A 24003-nucleotide genomic window follows, 5' to 3' on the forward strand; every position below is an offset into this window, starting at 1 on the left:
GCCGCCGCCGGGTCCCTTGGGGCTCGGAGGCACTCGTGTCACCCCAAGGAGCGAGCCCATCTCTCAGGGGCACCTGAGCACACCCACGGGCAACCAGCCCAGCAAAAGGGATTTCTGAGGGACCAGCAGCCTCCTGGCAGAGGCGCCCGTACCCCAGAGCTCTGCTCTCCCCTCTGCCCTTACACCCAGCGGCTTCCCTGCCCCTAGGGAAAGGAAGAGACATCCAATCATCTTACTCATCCCAGCTTTATTTTTCTCTTCCCTGCATTTCTGATACAAGGGATGTAACCAAGGTCTACCGCAGCAGCAAGACTTCTATAGAAAAAAAAAATAAGTCATTAATCTCCCGTGGCAAAACCAGCCCTGCCCTACAAAGAACACCGGCGCGGAACACAGCAGTGCGGGCAGGGACCGACACGCGTCTGCAGCCGCCTGCTTGGGTAAAAACATATTAAAGCCTCCCAGTCAGAAAGAAATCAGCTACTCAAGAGAAGTAGTGCTGCTGCGCACACAGCCACCAGGGCCTTTCCTCGGCGTTTTATATTCTAGCTACAAAACTGGATGTAGTGTTTCGTAGTGCAAAATTTCCAGGTACGCAGGGACCTAGCTAAGTCTGCAGTAAGATCTGTTCTAGGAATTGGACTCCTGAGGAATGAAGGAAAAAAGGGGAGCAAAGATTTTATTTCACTGTGTTCAACAACTCACTTCACTGACCAATCGTTGTGCTCTATTTAGACGCGCTGCATTTCCCTAGAAGAAATAAGATGATCTTGTGTGATATTTTAAACTATTGTTGGTACAAGTCAGTGCCTAAACCTCTCATCTACACAGTCAACAACTGGTTAATGCTGAAATGCTTTATTAAAAGCTAAAAAAAGAAATTTACTATCGTCTTTAATTTCTCTGGAGTCACAGTCCAGTGTCTGTACCCAGTATTCCTGTCCTCACTAATGCTTCTGATCACTCCTGTTTAATATTACTGAGTTGCTATAGAAAAAGGATCCTGACGTTGCTTTCCAGATGCTTTTCCAGGCACTGGTTCATAAAAAAAAGGAAGGGTTGCTTCTCTGAAAACCAGCTGAAGCAAGCCAGAAGAGAAAGATGAAGCAACGACCACCTCTATACTCTTGGTTGAATGGTGCCAAAGATTTTCTGGTCTGTTTGAAACGTGCAACGTGGCGTGGTGAAGTGGCTCTTCCAAAGAGCCCAGGGAGCCTTCTCCGCGCGGAGACCTGCGCTACGCCGAGCGGCCCGAGGACGCGACTCCCCGCGGGATGGACCAGGGCGAGCCGGAGGATGAGGTAGGGTACGGCAGCCTCGCGCCGGAGCGGCCACTGCGAGCTGGCTGGTACAGCAAGGCTCCGAGCCCCTCGGCCCCGTCCACTGCAGAGGGGCCAGAGCGCAGGGTGAGGGTCGCCAGTGCCACGGGAAGGGCAGGAGGGGGAAGGAAACCCAGGGGAGACGCTAGAGGCCTCCGCGGGAGCTTGTTCTATTAGTGAGCAGCAACAGGGGAAGGGGAGAAGGTGACTGGGTTTGAATCCTGTCCCAAACAGGAGGAGGTACACGGCTTTCCTTTGTGCTAGAAACCCAGCAAGGACAGAGCAGCCCGGGAGACGGCAGCCTCTCCTCAGCTGGCCCGGGTCGAGGCAGGACTCGCAGCAGCACGAGGGACCAAGGCTGGGAAGCTGCAGAGACTTTAGAAATCAGGCTCTGGACTCCCTAAGAAATGGCAGGGAAGGGTCCACACCTTCCCAACACACACACGTGCATACTCCCCACTCACACCCTGCTTTCAGAACAACCTGAAAAAGCTGCCTGCTAACTTGCAAACATCAACTGTTAAAAATAAGGCCAGAAAGAGACAAAGCGAACAAAATAAATAATTTGGCAACAAAGCAAATGTGTCCGTTATGCAGAAGCCAAGCCCTGGTTCGAAGCAGCACATCTCCCTAACAAAAGAGCCTGCAACCAAAGTGAAACTTCTATCCAAGTTAAGAGGAATTTTGCCAGCAGAGGTTTCCAGAGGGCTCTCGGCAGCTCGACACCGTCCCCTTCCAGAGATCGCGGGGGGCACCTGCCCCGCTTGAGCACTGTGCTGAGAAGCGAGAGCTGCCCGAGCTGTGTGCCAGTGCCTGTCCTTTGGAAACTAACTAACTAAAAAAAAAAAAAAATAAAATCAAACCTTTTCTGTTCCTGAGCAAATTCAGACAACAACCCCTTTCGTCCAAAGCACAGGCTCTGGCAAGAGCTTGGCAGAGGCAGCGCTGGCTCAGTGCTCTGACCCCCACGCCTGCTGCTTGAGCTCTTAACCTACAGCGCTCTGAAACCTTCCTGATAATGGCGGGGTCCATCTGCTTGCGTTTAACCTGCTGCTTCTTGAGTCTGGGCAAGTGGTTCCTTCTCTGAGGCAAACGCAAGGGCCTTGCACAGAGCAGGGGCACCAGGAAGCCCCCGCACAATACCTGTCCTGAGTAAACAGTGCCCATCCTGTGGCACAACCAATGCAGCAGCCTCGGGCTCGTCTCCTTGTGGGCTCTGGCACGGTTCTGCCTTCGTGCAGCTTCCCACAGACTGCCTTCCACCCAGTAAGAAACTGGACCATCTCCTGGGAAAGGAAAAAGAAACACTCCCGCAGCAGCAGCTGCCCAGACTGCAGAGCCTGCTGGGGGGGTATTACGGTCGCTAATCTGACTGGCACTTTTAATGTTCCTCTAATGCTCCCCCGGGGTTTGCTTTTAAAGACGATTTACGTGGGTGTCAAGTGAAGTGTATGGGGTCAGGCCCATCACCTCCTTCATCCTGGAGCAGTGCCCAAGAAGATCCAGCCCTGTCTAGCCCAGAAGCTCTTCCTGGTAAAACCTCTATTATCGGCTGCATCTCTCCAGCCCTCGAGCGAGCAGTCGGCTCCCGCGGAGCTGATCAGCCCCGCCGTGCCTGAAGGCCTCCACCTCCAGCAGCAGTCAGCAGCTCCGAGAGCCCCCATCGTGGAGTCCAGGCCCACGGCAACTAGGACAGCTCAAAGCCAGTGTTCATGCTGATGGCGTAGCGCAGCTTCTCCCGCAGGATGCTCTTCTTGCTGTAGTTGGGAAGCTTGAGGAGGTTGAAACACGTAGAGGAGGTTGGGAGACGCCCGCCTGGCTCTTTCTTGCGGATTGTGAAGAAGCCCCGTAGCACACTGCCCAGCGTGTCGCCCGTGTCCTGGAACAGGGCAGAAATACATCACCCTTGCCCTTCTCTGCTGTGCTCCTTCCAAGCAGGAGGGTGTCTATACACAGGGCAGAGGTGCGACCGCAAAACCCGTCTGCTGGGAACAGGGAGAGTCAAACCTCAAAGCCCTGGCCCCCCACAACAGCTAGAAAAGAGCTTCTCTTGTAACTGCAACTGCCATTACACGCGCAGGGTCCCGTCGCAGGGTGCACGGGGGAACAGGAGCAGAGGCACAGGGAGGTCCCGAGGAGAAAACGCAACCCTGGAGATGGGCAGTGAGAGCCCAAGTGCTGCTGTGCGTGGGAAGAGGTGGGTGCAGCCACACGCAGCCTATTAGGGTAAGGTTGGTTTTGCCTTGCCCTATAGTGTGTATCTTTATGCCTTAAACTTTCCCAGGCAGAGGAAGCTGGGCAGGGAAGGAGGCTGTCAGCAGCCTGGCAGGGAACCCACGAGCCACGAGGAAGCAAGGTGCCTACCTGATCATCAGAGACTTCCACACAGCGGATGGAAAAAGGAGGCTTGAGGTAGGCAAAGCCCAAAAGCGGAGGCCTGGAGCAGCTGGTAACAAACTGAAAAAGTGACGGACGGTGAAAGACGGCGGCAGTGACCGCAGCCTGGCTCTAACAAACACGCGGCTAGCCCAGGCACAGCAGACAGCTGCTTGGCCTGGCATGTGAGCACCCCCCCGTACAATACTGCTGAGCCTCAGTGCACAGCTCTGCCAGCCTTTGGGAACAGCTGCAAGACTATTGACAATAGTCAATAAGATAAGACAATCCATGCAAGACTATTCGTGGTGACACAAGAGTTTGTAAGGGAACTCTGCTTCCCGGGCTGCCCTGCTGCCGGGGAGCAGGGTGCAGATTTTAAGTTGTCCAGCACCCTGATACTCCTTCTATTAATGCAGAACTCCCCAGCTAGCTGGGTGCTAACAGCACTGGCCCAACCACCCCAAACTGCAGGGTGGGCTGAAAGGACAGCACTTACCTTGAGAAACATGGCTCTCTCCTCAGGGCTGAAGTCATTGGCCAGGATGTCCCACAGCCAGATAATGACGCGGTGACTCCCATGGAAGCCCCCGTAGTACACCGTGTGTTTTCTGGGGAGAGAAAGGTTGTGACAGGCTTGGGTCCCATGGCAGCAGGAGGGTCACAGCTGACACATGCTGGAAGGATCAATACCTGCCACGAGTTAGGGTTCACTGCTACAGCAGACACTGCCAGTACTGAGCCCCTCCAACGCTTACTGGGCCCTTGATCAGAGTAAAGGGGAGGGCAGAGAGAAATTCTGCTCTGAGGAACCAGTGGATGGAAGGACCCCTCCCATTCATTAGTACTTTGTCCAAATTAGCTTTAAAGGAACATGTTCTTCAGCTCCATTCATTTCTCCTCAAATTTCAATTAGGAGGAGCAGAAAGTTGTGAAAGAGTCAGTCTCCTGCAAACCTCCAAATAGCTCAGTAATAAAATGGCTTGGCTTGCTGAGTGAGAAGACCGGCAGACCGAGTTGCTCACTTACTTTAAGTCCTCGAGATCAATCTCAGCATTGTCACCGGAGATCAGCCGCTGCAACTCTGGTGCAGAAAACATACGGATCCATTCGGGCTTAATGATGGACCTGAACCCACTGATGAGTGCTGCCGTCTGACTCTTGATCTGTGTGTGCATCCGGAAGTGAGCCATGAGATGGATGTAGCTGATCCTGCGTGTGACAGGGGAGGTGGCAGTGAAGGAGACAGAGCAGCAAGGGATACTCACCTTGCTGGTGCAGGAACAAGGTCGCTGACCCGGCTCTCCAGCCCAAAAGGGACTAGCACTGCCTGGAGATGCATCACACTTTCCCCTCCAGGGCACTGCTGTTTATTTAAGCAGAAAGAGCTGTTGTTCTGCCCAGACTTTGCCCCACACCCCCACCTCTGGGACTCTCCACTCATTTCTTAGAGCTCCTTCCCAACCCAGGGGCTATCAGGCTCAATCAACCTTGGCTGGACAGCAGCTCACAGAGATGAGCCTAGGTCCAACTCCTCTTCAAAGGATCAGATCCCCAGTCACAGGCACTCCTCTGGGTTTGACAAACAACTATTTGGGCTCTGATGCCACCTGCACCAAACCCCATGGCTGGAGAATCACCACACCAGAAACCACTTAGGAGATTTCCACCTTCATCCCAGGAGTAGGGAAGAGGTGCATTGTTTATTAGAGAGAGGCACCATCAGGCTTCCTCTTCTCACCAACAGTCAAAACAACTGAGCTTGCTGATTCTTTTTCATCAGCTCCTAGGCAGATACCACCACAACCCACTGACTGGGTTTTCAGGTAGGTAGCCCCACTCCACCATTAGCAGACAGAATTCTTTCTGGATTGCTTCCACTTAAAACGCTTCTCCTGCTCCCTCCCAACTACCAATTTGTGTGCACATCTGCACAAAAGCTTCAAAGTTTCTGCTGTGAGTAGAGCACCATACGGGACTTTCAACTTTCTCCCTGAGCTGACTTCTGACAAACCAGAGAAAAATCTTTTCAAATGCAAACTCCCTGGTTAGCACTGGAGAAGGGAAAAGACTGAGAACATCAGATTGCAGAGCACGACTAACAAAGACAAATCCTCAGGTAGGATCCAGCTTTCACTTGCCATTAAAGAGAACAACCCCCAGATTACCAGTTCAAACACACATCTGCTTAATAGATATTTTATCCTGCTTTTATGATCACTGAAGGGTATAGAGAAGAAAAAAAAAAAAAAAAAAAAGGAGGGAACAAAAAGGTGGGTTTGGTTTTCAGGCTCCAGAGTTGACATTTACGATAACTATCTAAAAGCCAGTTATCTGTGAAAATAGCTACAGGGCTCGGTGTCTCCTCTGATTTCCTGTGTCTAAAGTATGACTGTCGCCTACATTTGAATTCACCACTGTCTCTTCTGAAGAACAGTGCTTTATACAACTGCCACATGTTATCATTCTGAGAAGATCTGTCTGCTCCAAGGTGTCTTTGAGCATCTGTGCCCTCTATGTTCACGACTGTGTGCCTGAATTGCTTTGAATCCATCTGTCCGTATCTATCACCATCATTAAATCCTGCAGAATCTCACAGACTGTGTGCCTTTGACCTCAGAAGCGCTGTTTCAAGAAGTAAATTGTCAATTTTTATTTTGCAAATTGAATTTAATACAATTTCTGCCGATGAACTGTAACCAGTAAATTCTATTAAGATATTTATGTGCTCCTTCTACTCCAATCTATCTCAATTCATTCCAGATGCAAGCCCAAGGAACTAGAATAAAGTATTTTGCAGTGGTGACCTTAAAAATCTAATTGCTGTACTTACTTATTTTCATTGGTAACGGGAATGGTCTTCCCTCCAGGAACAAGTTCATGGCAAACAAGCTGAGGGAAGAAATGATTGTATTGCTAATTACTGCCTGGAACCACAATGGAAAGAAATGCCATGCTAAGCTGTTACCTCCCCATAAAACATTTATTTTTACAATAAAACGGTAGGATTTAAAATTTAAGTAATAATCCTGCTTCTGCCTTGAACCAGTTTCACTTAACAATTAACATAGTAATTGAACAGTGGGGAACTCTGGCTCTCCCACCAGTGGAGCCAGCCCTTCTTCAAGGAAGCCTCCTCTCCAGTCCGATCCATCACTGCTGAACCGTGCACAAACCAATTCAAAGAGCCGCGGGGAACTGTCACGATCCCAGAATCCAGAGGCTGAACAAGCTCAGAGCTTTCGCGTGGCTCAGTCTAACAGCGCAATCCAATCTGCTCCACAGGTCTCATCCGGGGCCACCTGAGTGACAGAGCTCCCTGGAGTTCGCTGCCCCTCAAGCTGGGCACCCAAGGCACGGAGCGGAGAGCTCAGAAAGCGAGACAGACATGAAGCATCTTCCTCGGGTCCTGCCAGGCCAGGACACCACTGCTCAGGGACAGCGGTGGGACCCTCTGGGTGCTTGCTACAGCAGAGTCGTGACTCATCTTTGCAGCAAGAGGCAGAAAGTCGTTATTCACATATTACAGCGGCCTCTGTGCTTCACTTCCAGGTGACCTCCAAGGTCGGAAGGGAGCCCAGCATGGGGAACAAGCTCAGCTCCCCTGTGCCCGACACAGACTGGGGACACACAGGTTCATCCAGGAACCACCTGGCTGCTTCAGCGTGGCCAAAGCATAAGGAAAACAGGAGCACCCTGGTTTATTCTGAAGTTTTGGGTGCTGTAGCCTTCAATGTCTTACTGCTGGGCTCTCGTATGCTGTTTCCTACCTTCATTTTTCAGGTGGATAAAAACCTCAGAGCTGAAACCTCAGCAATCCCGAGGCAGCTGCGAGGTGTTCAGCCTGCTGCACAGTGGATGCAACCTCTCAATCATGCAGAATCACTACTGAGCTGTCTTCCCATTCACCCTCGCAGCTTTGCAGGTGCATTTACGCTGCTATTGCTGCTACCAGGCATATGCAAGCTAGGCCCAAACTAGCCAGTTTGGGAATAAGAAACTGCAGCATGCAAAGCTCTCAAGGACAAGATAAACACTCCATGACTCAGTGGTCTCTGAGCTCTGTGCTACTGGACCTACAGTGCTCGAGCTTGGTGCTAGTTGGGGTCTCCCCACAGAATTTGCAGCAGCAACAGCATACACAGACAGCAAAGGCATTTTTATCTTATCTATCCATATTTTCCAGCTATGCACACACAGCATCACAGAACCCAAGGCATAAGCGCAACCAAGGACCTTCAAGCCTTCATAAGAGACTGACAGCCTTTTTTTCTCAAGGCTGAGAGAACTCCTGACCCACCCTAAGTTTCTCTGACAGAAATGGCTAGGTTTGAAGAAAAGAAGTCCTCTCTACTCACAGAGATTCTTCTTTTTAAAAGGGGAAAACCAGTTATGCAGGGAAAGCACAAAACAATGTTTTTCAACTAGAAAGGAAAAAACCCTGGCAGTAGGAAAATTAAGGGTCAGAGGGCAACCTTTTTTGTGGAAAAAACTGTTCTCTGCCCATAGCTAAATACTGAATGAAGCGACAGAATCCTATGGCTGAGTTCAGAGAACCTCTGAAGACAAGCCAGCCTTTCAACACAGGCATTTTTTTTGTAAAGGAAAGCAGAGCTAAGCCCTAACCACAATCAAACACAAGGTCATTTACTAGTCAGTCCCCTCAGGATTCTTGTTCAGATGGGATGCACAGAGCATCCACCTGACATACTCAGAAACACAAGTACCAGAGTAAAATGCACTCTGTGTAGCACGAGCTTGGGCAACCAGCCTGATTTTGAGATGCTCAAGACCAGCTCTCAGAAAGCTCAGCAGAGAATAAGAGCTGTCTTCTGCTGGCAAGTCAGACTGTAGGTGTATTTTTCTGCTCTAAGGACACTAATAAAAGCTAGGACATCTCTGCTCAAGAGTCAAACCTAGTTCTGCTGCTAACTGCTTATATGCACAACCTGCCACTTCTGGCACCCCAGGCTTACCCACAGCAGTGGGCAACAATCCTCAGGACCCCTCTTCTCAGTACTTCAAAGGCTTTTGCTGGTAGCATCAGCCAGACAAGCAAGGGAGATGCTCCTCTGTGGAGCAGCTAGGATCTGACCAGGGGAAAGGGACTGCCCGAGTCAGGGCTGTGGACTCTGCCTATCAGTTCCCGCAACTCTGTCACCACCAAGCAGGAAGAAGCTATTTGGAACAAAGCAGAGATAAGATCTAACACAGTCCTTGAATAAAAACCTACCTGACCCATCACATCTTCATCGTAGGATAGCGTTAAGCCCAAGTCACCGATATCACCATCATAACGCTAGAGGAACAACAGAGAAAATGGAAGAAAGTCAGTGTTTAGCAGCAGGAACAGCAGCTCTGCATTTCTGTATTACTCTTCCACTAAGTGATCCCCAGCAGGCATGAGGCACCAAAGAATAACAAATACACGAGTTGCTCTAGGTTATGGGGAGACTGCACAAGACCTGAAGCTAAAACTCGGGATTTCTCGATTGCCAGTTCCAGGTTTACACTAAGACTCCGGTCTCATCCATGCTTGCCCCTGTGAAAACATGGGACAGCCACCTGCCAACCTGCCTCATAATCACCAATTACTTCCAAGGTGTTTTTAAAGACAATCAGTACCCCAAAGGCATTTGCAAATCCAGTATTTGTAGCAGCAGCCAGTGATAAGGGAGTTGAGCAACAGGGTAAGTAATGCTCAAACCTTAATTGAAGTGAGGTTTTTATAGAACTCAGAGTCGAGGGAGGGAAGTTCATCCACGGAGCTGTAGAAGACACTGTGGTGGTGCCCAAGTAGCTGACTCAAGAAGAAGGAAGCAAATGGTACATCTACAACAATCCCCTAGAGACAACAAGACAACACAGATAAGGTCGTGCCACATGCTTGTTACGTGCAACATCTTTGATTACCTATGAGGTCTGCAGGCAGATCATGTGTTGCGGAACATGTACAAAGATGCAAGACATTGAAATCAGCTAAGAAAACCACATCCTCTTAAAAATCAATTAATTAGTGGAGAAGGATCAAAAATGCAGCTGGGTAACTCCATGCTTCCTTTAAAAGAACCACCTTACATGGAGAGAGTCATTCTGTCACTCCATCCTCTTTTTAGCCACATGTCCCTTTAAGTAAGATATCAACAAATGGACGTTTTAACACCAAGATAACAGACTATTCCAGCTAGGGTCCCCAGCACCACAAAGAACAATCAAGGTATGTCCCAGGCTTTACCTCCAAGACTATTTTTAGTACGTGCCTGAAGAAGTGCCAGACTGCCCCACCATCAGTACCTTTATCCAAGTTGTTTTTCCAGACTCACTTCCTCAGCAACACTTCAGCAACACGACCGATGCTCTCAAAGGCAAGAGGCACCATCCCAGAACTGCATCTGAACAGTGCTACACCAACAGTGACAATATCCTTGTACAATACTTTCAGCTCACCTCATATACAGCCTTCCCAAGCATCTTCCCCACAAACTCAAAGAGCTGTAGGTAGTTCTCATGAATGTAGGATGTCGGGGATGGATACAGCCTCTCATCGCCACTGGTTGTCTGCACACAAACAGAAAGAATGGCACAGTGAGCCAGCTTGTTTCTGTTTGCAATGGCTCATCACAGCCAGCATCTGCAGCCCCACATCATACCCTGAACAAGTTGAGTGCAGGGTCAAACACCTTCTTTATTATCTCTTCCAGAAACTCTTTGAAGACACCATCTTGATCAATACCAGCCTCATCGACTCCCAGATCATTCACAAACTTCACTCTGATCACTCCCTTCATGGCATTCTGGGAAAGCTGCCGTAGCTGTTCATACCCATCCTACACAGAGCAGAAGAGCCAGAGGAGAATCATACAGGGAGACATGTGAAACGCCCACACAGACACACAGCAGAGACAGGAGACAGATACACCACAGAAATCTGCATCTGTCGTCGAATTTTGTGTCCAAAAAGACTGTCATTTTTCCTAGTCAAAACTCCAGGTTTGTAGCAGTCTGAACCGAAGTCCAGCATTTTCCTGTAACATCACTTCAAACAAAAGCTGTCAGAACTGGCGCTGGGTCCCTCAGCGCCCACAGAGAAGGTAAAACATCTTCACACCCCATATTCTTGTCAGGCCAAGTTGGTTGGCTTCTGCAAGCCAGGTCACTCACCTCCAGCATACGTGAGCGGCGGATCGTGATGTGTGTGACATGAGGTGATGCGGAGCTGGTTTCAACCAGCCCAAGCTTCTCCTTCTCCTTTGTAACCATGTTTCGGAAAAGCAGCACCCTCTTAAAAAGAAAACAGATATAAGTCTTCTTCTACAAGGATCCTTATCCTCCAGCACACCGGGGCTTTCAGATGCTCCTGAAGCATGCCCAGAACTAGCTCTTGCTTGTCCCGTTCCTAGCTAGGCCCAGTGAAGCCACTGTCACCTAGAAATAGTGGGATCTGCATTCTTGTTCCCCAGTGGGGCACAGAAATCCTTGAAGCTCTGCTTTGGGAAGGGCAGGGTGCGGACAATACCAAAAACAAAAGCACCTTTCCTATCACCAGATAAAAATCTGTCATCTCTGCAGATCTGCCACCTGCAAAAAGACACTCTGCTTTTTTCTCCAAAGCCACGTCATGCACTGCTGCATGACTCTATGCAGCTGCCCACATAAATAAGATCTCTCTCAATGACAGAAATAAAGACAGTTTAGAGGAAATATATTGGGGAGAGTGGAGGGGGGGGGAGGGAAGGAGAAGACTTTTGTTCAACAAGTCACAAAATGCTCAAGATGCATGTCCCTTCCATCCCAGGCCAGCCAGGTCACTGGCTTTTCAGCCTCTGTCCTCTGTCCCTGTCCCACTCACGTTCTTGTGGGGAATGACGTGCGGGATGTACTGCAGGAGCAGCTGGGCTCGTTTCTTGTCCTTGTCCAGCTCCTGGAAGAGCACGCTGGGTTTCAGGTCCCTTTACAAAGAAAGGCACAGATTCAGAGGTCCCTGAGAAATGCTCAAGTGTGGTAAATAGCCGGGGGCAGGAGAGAGGAAACCCGTAATGATTTCAAAGATGACATAAGTGCTCAGGTGCACACATCTAAGAAGGCCAGAGACACTCAAGCTGTTAGGTGCTGAGTCAGTTTTCAAAGCATCACCTTCCCTGAGCAGCAGCTAATCCTCAGAAGAGACGCACAACAGGAGGAGCATCCTTAATCGCAAACACAGGGAGCAGTTCTGGCCTTGATTTCACAGGCAGAATGAGAGACACTCAATTTAAAGTAAGGGATCCCAAACCAGTCACCCGCAGGGGAGCTGGTGTGCTGGGCCAAGCACGCAGCTGCACACAATCCTTGCCTTGAGCTAGACACTTACTTGCGTAACCAGTGATCCTCAGGAGCAAAACGCCTGCGGCAGTCCCTTTCATACAAGACCATGAGCCAGCCGTGGACAGAATGAAACAGCTCCAGGGTCTCCCCTCTGGCATTCTCTAAACCAAAGGAACAAAGCAGCAATGTCCAGGCACCCTAGGCAGCAGGAGTGTCCAAGAACAACATGTTGATCATCTGCCCCACACTAACAGGGCAGGTGTATTTCTCCTAACCTCTGCTGCCTTCAGGGGAAAGGAAGAGATTTTGTGCTTCCCAGAAGACAGACAGTCTCTTCTTTGATCAAAATCAAAAAACTGGTAGCCCCATCAAAGCCATCTCAGCCAGCTCCAACTGAGCCATCACAACAGAAATGGACTATCTCATCTAATTACCAGAATTGAGCTGTACCCAAATGATACCAGCATATAGATCAACACTAGGTATCTACGGAGATCCTAGCAAGCCTGCTCTGCTTTGTCAAAGCATTGTTACATTCTTGTCCAATACATGGCCCAGTCATGCTAAACTTAGACTCCGGCAAAAACCAACATGCCCGTCATGTCTGTTACACAAATTCTTATTGGAGAAGTACACTGTATTAGGTGCCAAGCACAACAGTGGCATCTGGACACCAAAACACTGGAACATATTCTCACGCCACACAACGTGGTATGGTTTTTTCTGCAAACTAATAATTAGCAGAAGCTTCAGATTCCAAAATTAATGCCATTTGTTCTTTTAATAGTAGCATCAACTCAAGCTACTAAAAGCACTTACCTACAATTCCATCCCAGATCATCTTAAATACAAAGGAATTCAGAAAAGATGAGATGGTAACAAGCTCTTCCAGTTTGAATGAAATCTGCTCTTCATAGACTTCTATGTCATCAAGAATCCTATCAGAGAAAACAAATGCAAATGCACAAATGTAAATTTAATTCCCTTTTGAAATTTTCATAAAGGCACATTATCCTTTAGCAGCAGCTCCTATTTCTATGACAAGTGACACCCACAAGGACCTAAGGTCATAAACAACTAAACTTTATTTATTGATTTTGATCAGTATCTGACCCTAACAGAAGGCAGTATGAGAGGTCAATATAAGCAAAGCCAGTATTTCATAGTTAAAAGGACCTAGGCGCTCATCCCCAAGAAAACATTTTCATCATTCAAGCTAAGAAAACTGTTTCTACTGGCCAGCAAGGGCCATTTTCCACCCACTCTCCCATCCTTTGTGATGTCTAAGTCCACGAGCAAGAGCAAAGGAGTTGTAAACAGAAGCACATAAGCTGGGGAGCTTTCCTGCAGCAGTATAATAACATTTTTCCCCAAAGCTTATCTGGACTCAAAGTGTTTGCTTTGGACTGACAATTGTTGTCCACAAGCAGTAGAAGAAATGTGTCTTTCCCCTCCCTAGTCAGTATTGTAATATTTTGTTACCAGTTCAGCCAGCTGTATATTTCTGAAGCAGCACATGGCCGAGGGGGAAAATCCTTTTGAAGTCCTTTATTTCTCAGGACTCTTATCTGAAAAGCTTGCTGCTTTACTCTGCCTAGTTATGCCTTAATGAGAAGGCAGCAATACCTTAACTATTCCTCTTGAAACATAAGGAACACAACAGCTTCATGTTACAAATCCAGAGAGCACCCTCTGCTTGCTACTTACGTGATAAGGTGGCGGGAGCAGTCACAAAAGAGCATCAACATGGCCAGCAGCCTCTTGGATTCCTCTGTATCATTATTCAAGCACTCCAGGAAGAGTTTCAACCCACCCTGTGGTCCCAGCTCACAGATAAAAGCCCATAACTTGGGCAACAGATCATCCAGGTATGTGAGGCCTAGCAATGGAAAAATATAAGGCACACTCCATAAAGCTTGTTCTGCCTGTTCATGCAAGCTCAAAGACATGAATGTGACTTGGAGCTGAAAGATCCTTTTGCAAAGCAACACTTTACTTGAAGGGAACATAAGCATCACATTCAGCTCTCCCAAGCCCGTCTGCATTAACAGGAGATGTACAATCACTAGGAATGCAGAAAAAAAGCTTTTAACAAGGCATTAATTGTTTGCACATCTGAAGTCCTCTTCTGCTAATTATTTTGCGGCTTTAGAAAAGAATGAATTCCTGTGACCCAATCACCATTACAGCCATCTTCAAGACGAGAACACAAAGAACAGGATTGTACCTGTGCTTACCACTGTAGCCACAAACAAGGCTCTGGACATATTCTGCTGCTCTAGCCACTAGACCAAAACAGTGCTTATCTCCTCCTCCATCCATTCCTAAGACAGGTAATTTGTTCTTAAGATGTATGAAAGTATTCAGTGTTTCCACCACATAAAGATTAATAATGCTAGGCTTCTCGAAAACACTGACTCAGTTTTAAGTTTGATATGGAGTAAGCAAGGTTTCATTATAGGGAAACTTGCTTCAATTTGTATTCTGGAGAGTTAATGCTTGATAAAGAAGTGATGAATGTTATTGATCAGATGTATGATTCAGGATGGAACAAGCCTTCCACCCAGCCAGTCGATAAACTGTTGTCAGTAATAAAACTACCAACAAGTCAACAGAATTTAATAAGAAAAATCTATTTTTTCTCCACATTCTAAGTGATTGGAAAAGCACAGATGCTCCCTGACCTGTGAGGATCTGCAGGCGGATCTGTGTTAGCGTTGTGAGCGTGGTTTGGTACAGGACACAGATGCTGCACACCTTCTGCACTTCCGCCGAGTCCACTCGCTTGCCTCCAATGGGCTTGAGAATGTTGCGGACAGATGCAGACTTCTGGAAAGCTCTCTTGAAAAGATCTGGTGACAGAGAAACACACGAGATGTTGGCTCAGGAGACAGAAGTGCCATTCCAAACCATTTCTTATTCTCAGCCACTTGGCAGCCATGCATTAAAGAGGATTTTAAGCAAAGTCACTCCATAGACAGTAGGTTTTGGTGGGCTTTTCTGGCAGAACAGTGTACAGCTGCTAGCGACGCAGAAGCATATTTCAGTGGAGGCATTAGAGTGTAAAACCTTGCCAGAACTGCAGAACCACAGCATCTAGCGCTATGGGCAGCAGCTAGAAAATAAACTAGACTACCACTATCTTATTCCAAATATTCTGCAGAATCATCATGCATCACAGGCCCACGAGCCGGCTTCACCTTGCTTTTCACCTGGGAAGCTGGCCTCCCATCTTGCCTTGGGAACTATTAATTTATGCAGTAAGCAGTTCAGCTACTTGAGAAACAATGAAAAAAAAAAACTGCTAAAATAAGCAAATATTTTCACAGCACCAAAGAGAGAGACTTGCCCCAGGTCACAGAGGCATTCTGAGCAGGAATTACAAATAGGAGAGACCATATCCCTACCTAAGCTGCAGCAGCTGCTGCAAGTAATTACCCAAAGCTTTTAGCATAAGTGGAAAAGTCAAAGCCCTGCAAGTCTGGGAGAGAGAAAGACACGTGTAAACACACACACGCACACAGACATAAAAAAAGCAACCCTCCAGAACTGACTCTTCATAGGAAGGCTGTTCTGAGGGCAAACTGGCTGTGTTGGCAGCTGAGCTATTTCCTGATTCTCCAGCAATTTCTTGCTGAGCACATCACTGAAGAGGATGCGGATCATATGGACTCCCCAGAGATGCTGCAGTTGCTTTGTCAGCAGAGGCATGGACTCATTCAAGCTATAAGACAAGTCAGAGAGACATGTTAGAAGGCAGGCTGGAATAAAACACCAGACAGTGATACTTTGATACATTTAGCTCATAGTCAAAATGGAGCATGCATCCACCGTACAGATGGTCCTCACAGGAAGAGCTGATATACAGGTCCTATATTGAGTGTACCAGTACGACCACTGTTCACCAGTCTAGCTATGCTCAATGAATTTCCTCATGTAATAGTCTGCATATGAATGCAGCAGTTTATATGGTGCAGATATAACCTGACATATCTGAGAATTTATTCTGAATAGGGTCACTCTGTTCATCTCAAAATATCAAATACATAGCAGCACAAAAAAAAAAAAAAACCCAAACAAAAAAGCAGTAACAACAAAACAAACAGATAAAGAGAGGCTTAATCATTTATCCCCATAAGGTCCTCCTCACTTACCCATAATCCACAGTCTGTGAAAACCAGCCCAGAACAGGATGCCAGTGGGTGAGGTTGGATTTCTTTTGTGAAACGTACTTCTGGCAGTAGGAGAGCATGTGAATGAGCACACCCACAAAATGAGCTGTCTCCTCCTCAAGAACTTTATCATTCAAGGAGCCCAGGTACACAAGATTACCTGGCGGAACGACCAACACAGGAAGACTTGAAAGAGGAACAGATGCTGCTGGACAGTGGTTACAGATAAAAGAGACTAAAGGAACTGACACCCCTTTTCAAGTCCAGGAGAGGATATCTGTGAAAAATGACTACTAGAGGCTACCCTGCAGCAGCAAGCCATCTCCAGCACACATCAACCACTAAGGCACCATGTCACTTTGGTCACCTCCTCATCCGTATCCCACCAACGCCTTCTACAAAGTACCACAAGCTACAGATGATCCATGGTTATTCTCAAGTTCCAACTCTTCCTCTTATTACTTTTACAGTAATGTGAACTTAAATATTTGAGTAGCACATCCATTTAGGGAAGTTAGATTCAAGTCTGCTACACTGCAGGACCTTCTCAGAGTCCAGCAAAAGCTAGCAGAGATAACACTTCACAGTTTAGGCACAATGACACGTACATAAAAGCAAGACTCTGATCCTTCCTCCATTTGAAAGGGCCTTAAATCACATTTGCAATATCCTCAAATAAATCTCTATTATTATTTAGAAGCCATCTAAATAAGAATAAAAAATGATGAGTTGGAAGCAGCTCTGACCCGTGGAGAACGAAGATTTGTCTCAAGACTTTCCTCCAAGCACAGCAAAAAAGGAAGTGTTACAGGTGCTTACCTAACAAACAAAGAGTGTGACTTCCTTCTAAGCACACGCAGACATCTCGGCATTGTGATTCATGACTTAAAAATAGGATGAACTTGCGGAAAAGATCATGAGATTCTATCACTGCCAGACGCTGAAAGACAGAATTTAACTGCCAGTGAGGCTGAGAAACGCCACACAGAACCACCACACCTGATCTGCCACCAGCAATTCGAATTGTCTTTTCTTGCCAAATAAAGCAGAAAGCTGGGACTGTTGCACTGAAGAGAGTGTTTGACATGAAGCTGGTCCAGGAGATAAAAAACCTCGCAACTGAACAGGCCACGTTCTAGTTGTAAACAAACCTTTGCAACTGTCTGTCTGCAAGAACACAGAACGCCCATTTGGCACAAAACTTGCCTGTCTGCACCAAGCTACACAGAGGAACAGTCAAATTAAATTAGCGGACAACCTGCTAGTTACCATCATAGACTCTCTGCCACGCAACAGACTGATTTCTGCTTTGGCTCTGTCTATGGTTACAGAAATGGAAGAATAAGGACACACAAAAATTCAAACTGTGTGTCACACACGCCTTTATTTTTATTTTATTTATTTATTTTAGGGAAGTTCAGCTCAACATCCCACTGGTGTTAATCATTCTGTGGTATGAGAAACCCTGAGTATCTGGAGGGTGTAAGGATCAAGCACTTCCACAACAGCGAGTTGAAACTGGCAAAGAGAGGAATGCCAATGCTCTGTTCCACGAGCTGATAAAGTGGAATAACAAGTGGCTTTATGTGTTATTCAGTGGATTTTTGGTACTATTACATCACCCAACTTACCTCAGGTGTCAGAGTAGTAAGATGAGTCATTATAGCAGGCACCGACATGATATGGATCAGAAATGACCTCAACAGATTGTCTGAAAACTGCGCAGCAACCACAGGGCTACAGAGAGAAGAATACTTCAGTGCAAGAAACCTGACCTAGCAAAGTCAGACGCAGTCTTTAACCGTGCCATTCAGAACTGGTTGCTGATTCTACTCTCATCAAGAAGAATCACTGGAAAAAGAACATTCACTTACACTTCTGTTATCATAATAAGTTCACAAAACTGCTCATGACTCAAAGGAATATAAGCCAAATGATTCACGCATAATGTATTTTTTCACTGCACTATAAGGGCTATAGGATTCATCTCTTAAGTTCCCATTCTCCCCACTGCCATAAAATCAGTAATTAAATAGTTGTTTTCCTTAGGAAGAAGTCAGGTGACATATTCAAGGACATCCATTGCTACTATACTGAACATCACATCATCATCCCAGCAGTGCCAGCTACAGGGAAGTGGCACACAATCATCCAGTGAAGTCTTAAAAGAACGCTCATCACTGGCTGCAGACTTCCCAAGTGAAGAGGCGTTGGCTCTGCAGCGATGAGGTCAGGGTAACAGCAAACTTCTCTTAATTTTAAGAGAACAGACTGAACCATTAGAAAGACCTGAACCCAACTCTGGTTTCAGGAATAAACTTTGCCCCTGCAAACCGAGTAACAGGGACATCTGCATCAGCAGTTCATTGTGAGGAGGCACAACCACACTTATCTCAAGAACTCCAACCCTTTCTGATGGTTTAACAGAAAGACATACAGATCCTGTACTCTGAACTGGAGTGGCACTCCAAAGTCTAGTTAGTCATACTGACACTAATTACTGACTCAAGAGTATTCTGATCTGAAAAAGGATGACAGGGAAGTGAGCTATTTGCCTAGAGCAACTTCTTTCATGAGAGTGATACTCTCAACAGCGCAAAGAGACTGGCAGAATGAGGAGTCTGCAAACACACAATAAACACAACTTTAGCTGCATATCACACCAAGCAGCTCCGGCTGCCTTACCGCAATGCGAGAGAGAAGATGGCAGTTAAGGAGCCTTTGGACAAAGAAGGTCTAGATCTTGCCAAGCCATTAGTTAGCAAAATCTGGAATAAAAAAAAACAAAATAACAAACCTCAAAATCCCCTGAAGTACTCAGAAAAAGATTATGACTACTGAAAGACATTGTATTTATTTTCAGAGCAGAGAAAAGGAACACCAGCAAAGAAACCTAAAAAACAGTTACTACAAGCTGTTTGGCAGAACTAGAAGGGCTTCAGGTTAATAATGGTATAACAGAGAAACCGAAATCAAATCAGATACTGTAGAGTACTTATTTCTCTAGGATCTGTACTCAGGGTTCCCAGGCCTTTTAAAATTAACAGGCAAGGCTCATAGCTGCTCATTTAAAAGATTAGGTCAATTCCTTTCCCCTTCAGAACTGTAAACAAACTAAATCCATACAAAAGGGCAGCAGCAAAGTTTGGAAAAATATTCAAGAGTCCTTCCTGTCCATCTCATTATGAGCTGATCAAGTAGGATTTAGACTCAGCGATAGTGACAAAAGGGAGACTGTATTTGGTCTCAAGTGTTTTGAAGAAAAATACGCCCGCACACAAATCACCAGTGTTCCACAACCAGCTTCTTCCTGACACACCACCACAAAAATCATAGAAACTTCCTCAGAACAAGGACCACAGCAGAGGACTGGGGCTTGTTTTGGATAAAGGGAAGATGTAACTGTATCAGCCCAAGACTGACCTGCAGCACAGAATAAAATCCCTTCTGATTTAGATGTCCCATGATGTTTGCACAGATGTGGTTCATGGCAGGCCTCAGGGTTTCACCTTCCGGGTTAAAACACTGATGTTACTAAAGCAGCATCACAGCTCCACTCCTTACTTCACACAAACTATAAACCAGTTTGTCAGTTCATAAGCCCTTCTTGCACAAAGTCCTTGCTCTTATATGCAACCCCCACCATTTTAGCAGCATTTCACATCAAGTCTTGGTCAAGGTATGAGTGTCATTTTTCCTCATGATACTTGTCTACCTTTTCTATGCGTATTTCCTACAAAAACCCAGAGCTAAAAACCACGTTCCATTATCCTCTGAACATTTCTTGTGTGTGAGATTTTGAAGCATTATAAAAACATAACTGTTGGTGTTCTAAGGGAAACAGCCTGCCTAATCTCAAGGCAATCCTTGCTGCCCATTCTACGCTTTGTGCAAACACAGGGGCATAATAAATCTTTGCAGTAAGCATGAGAAGAAAGCATGCAGAAACAGCATTCAGTAGATTTTAATAACAAATCCCAGATCAGTAGCTTAAAAGTATTGAATTGGATGCACCAACCTTTTCCCCGAAGGATTTTCCATGTAGAAGTATCTGTGAAGGTGACGAGCATTGTGAGGTGCAAATTGACCAGTCTGGAGTCTTGTAAGATGTCAGGCTGCAATAACAAACACCAATGTTAATAAATCAAATCAGCTCTGTGCCACACTACAGAACTGTTAAATGCAGGGAGACAAAACGCAAAGAAAATATTTACCTTAAGCTGCTTGAGAAATTCACAGCAAAACCACAAAATGTCTTTGATCTGCTTGATCCACAAGAGTGTAAGATCCTTGGAGAGTGCCAGTGACACATACCACACCTGAGGAAGGCAGGATTGGTATTTGTGCTACAGATCAGCAGAATGCATTACCAGGAAGCTTTGTAACAAAATGACCTCCTCAGTGCCCACTGAACCCTGCAGCAGAAGCAAATTATTTCTCTGCCCACAATTCACTGGTCGAAGCACACCACCCACCACAGAAAGAAATTGCCCGTAAGCTCCTATAGCTGTAATACAGAGTAAAAATATCAACAGAATACTAAAGAACTTGTCCAAACTTTCACCATGGAATCTCAACAGTGTTCAGGGGCTTTTGCAAGCTAAGAATTAAAATATCACCAACCTAAATCCTCACACACAGAATTAAAAAACCAAACAAACGACCCTCCCACCCCCAAAAAAATAATCCTGCTGACCTTGGGCTCATTCTCAGCATCCATACTATTAAGAATACAACGGCACAGCTTTTCAAACCTCTGGGGAAAAAAAAAAAAAAAAGAAAAAAAAAAGGTAGCATTAGTTCTAACTACAGGAAGGGCTATTCTGGAAGAGCACTAGGAACAGCTCAGCAGAGGGAGCAAGATACCTCTGTATCAAAACAACAGATGTTCCAAATATATTCCCTACAGACAGGGCTGATGGCTCCTTCCCCGTGTCTACTTGTCATGCTACAGCTCTGCAGAAGAGTCCTCCCCTTGAGCACAGTGCTCATCAACAGGAGGAACTTCTCAGCCTTCCCTGCTAAAATGCCTCCCTCAACAGCACGGGCTGAAGCCAGGAAAAGCATTTTCCTGTTGGGGTTCAGCTAGAAGGGATTAATACCAATGAGTGCAGCAGTGTGTTCCAAACCCTGACCATCACAGCTCTCAGCAGAACTTAGAGATCACATCCACAACTCCTGAATGATTATTTCAGTCCAGTTGTATTTGCCACATGACTGCAAGTTAGAAATCCATTTGGAGCTACAGAATTGGCTGCTGCAGGTATTCTGAGAGCAGTGCCCAGAAACAGAGTGGAAACGAGCACAGTCTAGTCCTCAGCCCAGTAAGGGACTGACTTGTTGCTGGAAGGGGAAGAAAAGGAAGCAGAACAGACATATTTCAACAGTGCACCCAATTACTGTCATGCCGAACTTCGAATGGATGCCAGGCACTCAAAAAATTTGTATGTAATATACACTTTTTTTTTTTTATGCTATACATACAGAAAACTGAAATTGCAGCACTTGCGGAATCATCAACAGGAGTTTGATGGAGCAGAGATTAAAAAAAAAAGTCACCCATTGCTGCTGCAATTTAAATACAGCCATTCATTTTCCAATTGTCTTCCTTATAATTAGCCCTCACAGTTTCCTGGGGTGAATATCATCATTCCATAGACAATACAGCAAAGGGCTTTCCTCTGAAACCACAAATTCAGGGCATGGTCAGAAAAGCAGCTGTGATACAAACAGCCTGCACACTATGCTCTGCCAGGACAGCTCTTGGTGAGCTTGCCACAATGTACCTGCCTGGGGAACCAATGCAGCTGACAAAATCATAAGAGACACTGCTCAATTACTGAAGTTGGCAGAGTCAACAGGAAAAACATTTGTTAAACTATGCCCTGAATATGGAGCCACTACTAAAAAATTCAAGGGTTCTTCTATTTCATTCCTACAGGCAGATGTCTCCAAGAAGGACTAGGGAGACAGAGATCACATTTCTGAAGCCAAAATATATTGCAGGAACCCACAGGATCATTAAGTAACTAACTAAAGGTATTTAACATGTTAAAATATGTCCTCAAAAGAAACGCATGTCAAAGTAGCAACCTTACCTCTTTGTCCTCTTTATGATTAAATACAAACAGTAGTTTCCTAGCAATTCTGAAGATGGAAAGAGCACTTCTTTTAACTGAGCCAGATTCATTTGCCCCAAAGAAATCCTCCACTTCTCTCCTAGGAAAGTGGGGAAAAAAAACAAGTGACACTAGTTAAAAAAAAAAAAAAAATCAAGCACACCTCTCCAGATAAGAGCAAAGCTGGAAGGCAGAATTGCACGCACCTTATCTCCCTCTGCAGGCGGCATCGGCAGAGGAATCTCCTGATCAAAGCTTGGACCTGGACTGCGGCACGCTCCCTCTCCTTCAGCTCCCTCCGCTCCTCCCGAGCCTGGCGTGCTTTGTCAAGGAACTGGGCTTTGGAGGACTGGCTCGCGCTGAACATTTTTATAACCTACCAGAACGTAAATTTTAAGAAACAAAGAATCATTGCAGCAAACGCCTGGAAAACTCGGAACAGAGTGGACAAAACGCACAGGCAAGGGTAAGTCTTTACATTACTTCTGAATTGACCACCCGCATCCAACATTTAAGTGGGGAAGGGGAGCACCCAACAGCGTAGCAAGGACTGCATGCAAAACACAGCCTAGGCAAAGCCAGAGTTACTTGTCAATGGGACTGCAATAAGAACACACAAACAGTGATATCAGAATCATTCCAGCAAAGCCCATAACCTAGTGCAGGCAAGTAGATTTTAAAAGCAGAAAAAATATAAAGCATTGTGTCATCATTGTTTTCCAATCCCTGTACTCCAACTCCCCTTCACAATTTTACTTGTTCTTGTTTTCTTCTCTAGAGATAGCATATAAGAACAATTCTATAGGCATGGATACAAGAGAAACGGCACAAAGAACATTCGACAAAACACACAGAGTCAACAACAGCTTTATAAAAGCTCGACAGTGAACTCACCCGAGGGCTTATTTCTTCAGAAGAATTGCAGGAAAGTCATTTATACACAAACATGATCCTCATCCACTGGCTTCAGGCAGCTCCTGCATGGATAAGCACATCACCCGCAGATGATTTGGGTATTTAGCTTTTACCGTTGCAGTTCTAAGTCTTTTTGACCAGACTTACCTCTCACTACGCTCTCGAGAAAACGCGAAGTCAGCAGAGCTGGAGGAGCAGCAGCACCACCGCTCAGTTGCGACCACCGGCATACACAGCTCCTGCCGAAAAAAAAAAAAACAAAACAAAAAAAACCCAAACAAAACAAAAACGAAACAAACAAAACCAAACAACCTGATGCATGAGAGAAGCGATGGGCAGCCTCAGCCCTCGCAGGGCCCTGCGCGCCGGCGGGCCCCGAGCAACCGCCGCACCGTGAGCGTCCCCCCACTCACCCGAGATGGGGCAGGACCCACCTTGCAACCCCCCCGCGATGCCCCTCAGCCCCGCCTGCCCGTCCCTGCGCCTGCCCCGCGGCCCCCGGGCCCTCACCCCCGCCCGCCATCCATCGCCTTCACCGGCCGCGGGCGGCAGGGCCGGCGCCGCTCCCCGCCCGTTGCCCGGCAGCCCCCACCTCGTACCCGGCGTCCGCGCTCTCCGGCCGGCAACCCGCGCTGCCGCTGCCGTTCCGCCCTCTCCCTCCCTCTCACCCTCAGGCTCGGCTCAGCCCTACAAAAAAAATCCAAACAAACAAACAAAAAAAAAAAAAAAGAGAGGAACCGAACCGGGTCGAAGCGGGAGGGGAGCGCGGCGCGGCCCGGGGAAGGGGGGGGGTGTATG

General features: G+C 46.7%; 1 protein-coding gene across 4 annotated transcripts; it reads right to left on the reverse strand.

Moving 5' to 3' along the window:
- Window positions 1-227: 227 nt before the first annotated feature.
- On the reverse strand, window positions 228-23877 carry UBE3B (ubiquitin protein ligase E3B). 4 transcript variants are annotated; one of them, XM_042805356.1, is made up of 29 exons: window positions 23805-23877; window positions 23353-23444; window positions 23185-23267; window positions 22497-22666; window positions 22270-22390; window positions 20868-20927; window positions 20386-20490; window positions 20190-20286; window positions 19595-19680; window positions 18857-18939; window positions 17803-17908; window positions 16991-17111; window positions 16154-16331; window positions 15554-15723; window positions 14684-14851; window positions 13707-13878; window positions 12819-12937; window positions 12046-12160; window positions 11545-11644; window positions 10857-10976; window positions 10346-10522; window positions 10143-10253; window positions 9403-9540; window positions 8929-8994; window positions 6529-6587; window positions 4725-4907; window positions 4195-4306; window positions 3684-3776; window positions 228-3198 (listed from the first exon to the last, which is right to left on the reverse strand). In XM_042805356.1, exons 4-29 carry the CDS (start codon window positions 22655-22657, stop codon window positions 3007-3009), a joined length of 3213 nt encoding a protein of 1070 aa, XP_042661290.1. In that variant the 5' UTR covers window positions 22658-22666; window positions 23185-23267; window positions 23353-23444; window positions 23805-23877; the 3' UTR covers window positions 228-3006. The 4 variants fall into 4 exon arrangements, with proteins under 4 accessions (XP_042661290.1, XP_042661291.1, XP_042661288.1 ...); XM_042805357.1 differs by having other exon boundaries at window positions 23197-23267; window positions 23798-23869; XM_042805354.1 differs by having other exon boundaries at window positions 23798-23869.
- Between the last annotated feature and the right edge of the window lie 126 nt (window positions 23878-24003).

This window comes from Tyto alba, unplaced genomic scaffold, assembly GCF_018691265.1.
Source record: "Tyto alba isolate M040663 unplaced genomic scaffold, T.alba_DEE_v4.0 Super-Scaffold_44, whole genome shotgun sequence".
Classification (NCBI taxonomy): Eukaryota; Metazoa; Chordata; class Aves; order Strigiformes; family Tytonidae; genus Tyto; species Tyto alba.